The 6,915-nt window shown below is 50.6% G+C and overlaps 1 protein-coding gene across 2 annotated transcripts; it reads right to left on the bottom strand.

Moving 5' to 3' along the window:
* Positions 1–511: 511 nt before the first annotated feature.
* Positions 512–3,787, bottom strand: LOC146272072 (mitochondrial fission factor homolog A-like). 2 transcript variants are annotated; one of them, XM_084707834.1, is made up of 8 exons: positions 3,714–3,777; positions 3,407–3,475; positions 2,229–2,444; positions 1,991–2,163; positions 1,656–1,741; positions 1,328–1,492; positions 1,013–1,088; positions 512–922 (listed from the first exon to the last, which is right to left on the bottom strand). In XM_084707834.1, the coding sequence occupies exons 3-8, from the start codon at positions 2,437–2,439 to the stop codon at positions 791–793; spliced, it is 843 nt and encodes a 280-aa protein (XP_084563960.1). In that variant the 5' UTR covers positions 2,440–2,444; positions 3,407–3,475; positions 3,714–3,777; the 3' UTR covers positions 512–790. The 2 variants fall into 2 exon arrangements, with proteins under 2 accessions (XP_084563960.1, XP_084563961.1); XM_084707835.1 differs by lacking the exon at positions 3,407–3,475 and having other exon boundaries at positions 3,714–3,787.
* Between the last annotated feature and the right edge of the window lie 3,128 nt (positions 3,788–6,915).

Below are 6,915 nucleotides of genomic sequence, written 5' to 3' on the forward strand. Positions count from 1 at the left end.
ATAAATATGAAACTTCAGACTGCATCTTGGCAGGGCAGGTAGCCCACAGGGCAGTCTCTGTGCTTAATAAAGCAAAACAGAATAGACAGCCATCACATTTGGCATAACAGTTTCCAGTTGATAATATGATTATATATTATTTTATGATACATACAACTCCATAGGCATATTTATTGCATTATTCCATAAAAATATGATATTTAGATTCTACACAGAAAGGACCATAATACTACAACCTTCAAACAGTGCTACACCCTTCATACGAAGACAAACCTGCCCTGTAATTCCGTTCAGACAAACAAGAGACTGAAGGAAATCACAGAGGTAAGATAAGAGTTATATTACCTAAAACTGAAAAACCCTTCAGTTATTGTAAGAACAGGGTGATGGAGGGCAGGAGTGAAATGGGGGTTCTGGACCCTATCAGGGAGGGGGGTCAGTTTTGGACCTTACAGGGGGTAGGGGTGGGTCTGGACCCTGGGGGGGGGGGGGGGGGGGGGGGGGGGGGGGGTAGAACTTACAGGGAGGGGGATTCTATCAGCTCTAGAATGTCCCCTTGAAAATTCTAGAATCCGCACTCCCCATAAGTGGGAGGAGAGAGGGGGTTCTAGACCCTAAAGTGGAGTGGGGCTGTGAAAGATAAAGATATTCAGACACATGCTATGGCATCTCTAGATTTAGATATAAACTTTGACACTTGTTGATGACAATGTGAAGAGGGTGGGGAGGTAGCTGGTTCTGCCGACCTCGTACCCCAGAACCCCGGTCCTGCCGGTCCTGTGCGGTGGTTCTAGCGTCGGAACCAGACCCACGTGTTGAGGAGCCAGAAAGCCACGGTGGCGGAGTAGAGCAGCAGCTCTCTCCTGGAGCGCTCCTTGTTCTCCTCCTCCAGGAGCTGGAGACGCCGGTTCAGCTTCACGATCTGGAGGAGGAGCACACACACACACACACACTAATAGAGAAACACAGGAAGCCAAGGATCAGCTCACACACAAGCACTGTGACTGCCTACCTGTCGTCGTAGTGTTGAAGCATCCACCAATCCGGAATCATCAGGGGTCATATCCAAAGTCATGTCCAGCTGGGCCCTATAACCACACACACACACACACACATCCCATTAGATCAGCAGATTCATGCATTGGTTATTAGGTCACCTCAGCAGGAAGGTAGTAGCACCAGCATCAGTACCGCTACTCTTCTTCTTCTTCTTACACACACAGACACACACACACACCCACACCTCTCACACACCCACACACCTCATACCTCTCACACCTCTCACACCTCTCACACACACACACCTCACACCCCTCCCCTAGCTCACCTGCGGTGCCCGTCCTCCAGGGCCTCCAGGACCTGCTGGTAGGCCCGGCGTGTGGTGGCCTGGATGTAGGACATCACCCCCCCAGCTGAGTAGAGGGGGGCTCCATCCTCCGGGGTGCACAGGGGGGGGCACGCCCGCACAGGGGCCGCGGGGGACGGGGTCACACTGGGGGGGCAGGGGGACAGAGAAAACATAGTTGTTATCCTGGAGAAAGTGAGAGGGGGGAGAGATGGAGCGAGAGAGAGATGGAGAGAGAAAGAGAGAGGGGGAGCGAGAGAGAGATGGAGAGAGAGATATGGGGAGAGAGAGATATGGGGAGAGAGCTTACCTGGTGTCTGCTCTGTGGGCGGGGCTGCTGTGACGGACAGTTGGGCTCTCAGTCGCACTGCGTTCCTTCCTCGACCTGGAGTGAGCCTGGAGGGAGGTGAGGGGGGAGGGAGGGACAAGAAGGGGGGAGGGAGGGAGGGGAAGGGGGGAGGGAGGGAGGTGAGAGGGGAGGGAGGGACGTGAAGGGGGGAGGGAGGGACAGGAAGGGATGGGAACGATGTAGGTAAGGATGGAAGGAAGGAGGGAAGAAGGAAGAGGGTAGGGAAAGTTATTGAGGTCTCAGACACCGAGACACACTGGAGACTGTCTGGGTGGAGGAGGGATGGAGGTCCTGACCGTGCGGTGCGTGGGGGCCGGGGGCGCGGGGTCTGTCTCCAGGGAGTCCAGCGGCTGCTCCGTCAGTGTGAGGACCCGGGGCGGAGCCTTCATGCCCAGCAGGTCCAGCGGAGGCGTGGCCTGGATCAGGTCCAGGTCTCTGGGCCGGGAGTAGCGCAAGTCCACATCGTCCCCTGGAACACACACACACCGTCATATACACACAGTCACACACGCCCCCCACCCCCATCCTCTGTACCTGAGATCACGATCCTCTCGGGCACCTGCATCAGGGCAGGGTGGGGGGCCAGGGCCCCCGGGGAAGGCCCTCCTGCCCGGCTCTCTGGCCCCATCTTCAGGGTGTCGGGGATACGCATGCGCTGGCTGATGCCCTCCGTGTACTCCAGCTCGTAGTGGATACGGCTCATCTCTGCCTCATCCGCAGCAGGGTACACTGTCCCAACACTCATTTGGCCTAGGGGGGGGGGGGGGTCACATGATCAGGGGAGTCAGGTGGCTGAGGGGTTAGGGAATTGACTGTGTCATTGATCAACACATCTGACCCGGGAGGGGGTGTCACATGATCAACACCTGAGGTGTCACATGATCAACACTCCTCTATGAATGTATCAAATGAGATCCTACTGTGTGTGTATAATGACAGACGTATGTGTATCGATACACAACAACGTTGACTGTCAAACTTAAAGATAAACAACGAAGTTAAGTGTGGTCTAACGACACACGCGCGCACATACACACACACACACACACGCGGAGATGTCCCATTTAGCAAGGTGGGGCAAAACATTAAATAGCGGACCATGCATCACACCGAGAGGTTAACAGCGACCTCTCGCTATGAGTGCCTTGTAGAGGACGTCCTCTACTCATCAGCTTGCTTACCGCTGCTTTGGTATAAATGGACATCAGTAGTGCTAATCCCCGTCTTATTAGAGTAAAGTGCGTGGGTAGTAAACACAGGGACGTCCAGATATTACGCTGGTGGCCAGCGTTCCTTGATCCCTCGGTTCAATACGACAGGCAGGGACGGAACGGCAAACTGATCATAGTTTCGACAAAGCGTATAGATTGTAAGCTACATAAATAAACACATCAAAAAGCCACGCTCGCGTTAAATCTAAAATAGAATCATAGTATTATTGTGAATGAATGACTGATCTCTTCCTGGTTAGTGTTATCTAGCACGCAACAGATTCGTGCATTTGTGATGACGTTGTGACATTGTTATGATATTAGACTCCATTATTTCACCGAAGCGATCTAGCTAGCTAGTTAACTGCAGAAATCTTGTTTTATCAAAACGTCAAGCTAGCAAGCTATCTAATAGGCCAGTACCATTAGCAAAATAATGCACGACGTCTTACGTTATTTGTCAGAACAGGTTTGGATATGCTACGGAGATGTACGACTTACCGAGTATTGTAACGTTTTTTGGTCTGTCGTCCTCTATCTGTTGGTATCTTAATTTGACCAAACGCTTCCCTGTACATCAGCCAAAACACAAACACATCGCATAAACCGTGCAATGTGAGGGATAGCCAATAGGGTTCTGGCGCATCAATGCTAGGCGCTGATTAGCATCCGGTATTTATAGGGTCTACGTTCGAATTAGTCACATTGAAAAGTCTTTATTTGACCATCATATATAGTCTAAATGTATGTCTTTAGAGTATATTGTTTTCAGTATTAATTCGAAACAGACAAATATTGAGGGACACACCTTCGCAGTAGCCAATAAAATCAATAGCCCCTCCATCCGCGCGCTGCACAGTTCCCGTAGTGTAGTTATCTCGTTCGCCTAACACGCGAAAGGTCCTCGGTTCGAAACCGGGCGGAAACATGTACATGTTCTTTATAGCTGAACAACAGAGCTGGCTATGTTGGATGGATCTACCATAAAATTATCTAAAAGTTTAGAAAGGTTGAAAAATACATATTCAAAAAAGTTGAAAATAAAATGGGTGAAATTATTTGTTCAACCTTTTGAAAGTAATATTTCACACACAGTGTAAGGAGAGGACAGGAAAGGGGAGAGGAGAACAGAGAAACCTAAAACAGAGTAAAGCAGAGCAAAGCAGAGTAGAACAGTATAGTAAAGTCCCCATCAAGTACTGTTACATCGAGTAGTTTTGTCTTTCCACTCTTGTCCACGAGGTGGCAGCACTGTACTTGGGAAATCAGGCAGACTACATGATTGGGGAAGGTGCATGTTGTTGTTTTGGCTTGCATGTAAAAAATAATAAATCAAACAAGAATGTACGTGTGTTGCATGTTGATCAATTTGTGCATGCTTGTGTGTGTGTATACATGTATGTGTGTGTGTGTATGTGTGTGTATACATGTGTGTGTGTGTGTGTGTGTGTATACATGTGTGTGTGTGTGTGTGTCTGAGTGTATTTCCAGGATTATGAGGCTCTGTCTTCACACCCACATGTTCTCTGAGGGCATTTCTCCTGGTTCTGAGACGAGCTGTAATTTTACACCTGTCAGTTCACACGTTCCCCTTCTCGCCAGACGCCCCCCCCCCCACCCCCCCCTCACAGCCCCCCCCCCCCACCCCCCCCTCACAGCCCCCCCTCACAGCCCCCTCCCTCACAGCCCTCCCTCACAGCCCTCCCTCACACCCCCTCCCTCACAGCCCCCCCCTCACACCCCCCCCCAGCCCATCTGTCGTAGCTCACAACTCCCAAATTCTCCTCCTCAGAAACACCCAACTCAATGATAACATACCCCTTTCAGAAACACCCAACTCTATACCCTAATATCGTACTCACGTAAAACATTTCCTGTCTAAACAGGAAGAGCTGTTGACATCAATTCTGTCTAACATTTTCTCGACAGTAAACAGCATGAGCACACAAAGACCTAGACATTCTTGCAGCTGGCCTGGCACAGAGAATTGACATTTACCGGTGAGGTAAACAAACACACACAGATAGACACCATTCCTTTATCTTAGTAAATGATCACTGCTGGAAGTCTGCCTCAATATTGACATGAAAGAATCTCAATCAGCACTGTAAACTGAAGAATGTGTGTGTGTGTCCTCTCTTGTGGGAACTGAATGGTTCCTGTGATTTATCGATCCAACCCGTCTCACCTCATCCCACAGTAGCTAACATGGTGTTGAAGCTAGCCTGTTGGGTTAGCTAACATGGTGTTGAAGCTAGCCTGGTGGGTTTGCTTGTTTGGCCACCATCCAGCATGACAACAACTTTGTGTCAGAGGCAGCAAAACATGAAGGAGCTGTTATATAATGTTCCAAAGCTTGTTATTCTGGAATTGGGAAGGAAGTGTATGTGTGTTTACATCTGTGTGTGTGTGTGTGTGTGTGTGTTTCTGCATGTATTTGTGTGTGTTTGTCCGTGTGGTTGCATGTGTGTGTGTGTGTGTGAGAGAGAGAGAGAGAGAGAGAGGACTGGTGGCAGGACTGATGCTGTGTGTAGGTGTGTGTGTGTGAGAGAGAGAAAATGAGAGAGAGAGAGAGAGAGAGAGAGAGAGAGAGAGAGAGAGAGAGGAGGACTGGTGGCAGTGCTGATGCTGCCATAGAGGAGTACATAGAGGCATGAGGCATGCAGATGAGACACAAACACATCAAATATTCATCAAACTAGAGACAGCTGTGGTCACATACCAGAAACACAGGAGCCTTCCTGCCTGCCTGCCTGTCTGCCTGCCTGCCTGCCTGCCTGCCTGCCTGCCTGCCTGCCTGCCTGTCTGCCTGCCTGCCTGCCTGCCTGCCTGCCTGTCTGCCTGTCTGCCTGTCTGTCTGTCTGCCTGTCTGCCTTCCTGCCTGCCTGCCTGCCTGCCTGCCTGCCTGTCTGCCTTCCTTCCTTCCTTCCTTCCTTCCTTCCTTCCTGCCTGCCTGTCTGCCTGCCTGCCTGCCTGCCTGCCTGCCTGTCTGCCTGTCTGTCTGCTTGTCTGTCTGCCTGTCTGTCTGCCTGTCTGTCTGCTTGTCTGTCTGTCTGCCTGTCTGTCTGCTTGTCTGTCTGTCTGCCTGTCTGCCTGTCTGCTTGTCTGCCTGTCTGTCTGCTTGTCTGTCTGCTTGTCTGTCTGCTTGTCTATCTGTCTGTCTGCTTGTCTGTCTGTCTGCTTGTCTGTCTGTCTGCTTGTCTGCCTGTCTGTCTGTCTGCTTGTCTGTCTGTCTGTCTGTCTGCTTGTCTGTCTGTCTGTCTGTCTGTCTGTTTGTCTGTCTGTCTGTCTGTCTGTCTGTCTGCTTGTCTGTCTGCCTGTCTGCCTGTCTGTCTGTCTGTCTGTCTGTCTGTCTGTCTGTCTGTCTGTCTGCTTGTGATCTCTTAACTGTTCTGGTGCCATCACTCCAGGGGCTTTAGCGGTCATCACCCCAGTTACCATAGAAACGTCCCGTCAGTCACCCCAGGCAACAGCAGCTCTTCTGCAGTCATAACGTTCACGTGCACACGCACAGACACGCACACAAACACTCTAGCAACACACCTACACTTTCAAACACAGAAACACAGGCACGTGCAGGCGAGCGTGAACGCTCAATCCTGTGACATTTCACTCACCCACCCACACACACACACACACATTCAGAGAACCAAATTCAAATGGGATTCCAATTTAATTCCAATACCGTCACAGATGCTTTGCTTGTCACCTTGAGCTACTTTCAGCGCCGGACAGCTCCCGGTTGCCTCGCTCCACCCATCTCCCACCACGCGCAGAGGATTGGCGAAAGAACAGCCACACACGCCACAGTTCAGGTGACTCGTGCCATAATGAAATATCGGCAAATTCTGCATCCTCTGAGATCTCACATCGTCATCCTACACGCACCTCTCGATCTCGAGAAATTATTTTACTGAGAGCTCCGGAAACGCAGCCCGTGTTTACGGCGATCTAGAGGTAGGGCGTCACTTTAACTGTAAACCGTCTGGGAGGTAGTGGAGATGATTGGT

The sequence above is a fragment of the Hypomesus nipponensis genome, chromosome 10, assembly GCF_054491055.1.
Source record: "Hypomesus nipponensis isolate SF chromosome 10, ASM5449105v1, whole genome shotgun sequence".
Lineage (NCBI taxonomy): Eukaryota > Metazoa > Chordata > Actinopteri > Osmeriformes > Osmeridae > Hypomesus > Hypomesus nipponensis.

What these genes read in the sequence shown, in the direction of transcription:
- LOC146272072 (XM_084707835.1), bottom strand. Translation starts at nt 2,439, where the DNA reads ATGAGTGTTGGGACAGTGTACCCTGCTGCGGATGAGGCAGAGATGAGC. An exon ending in CGAGAGGATCGTGATCTCAG is followed by an intron (nt 2,164 to 2,228) that starts GTACAGAGGATG and finishes TGTGTGTTCCAG; the next exon opens with GGGACGATGTGGACTTGCGC. An exon ending in CTTCAACACTACGACGACAG is followed by an intron (nt 923 to 1,012) that starts GTAGGCAGTCAC and finishes CTCCTCCTCCAG; the next exon opens with ATCGTGAAGCTGAACCGGCG.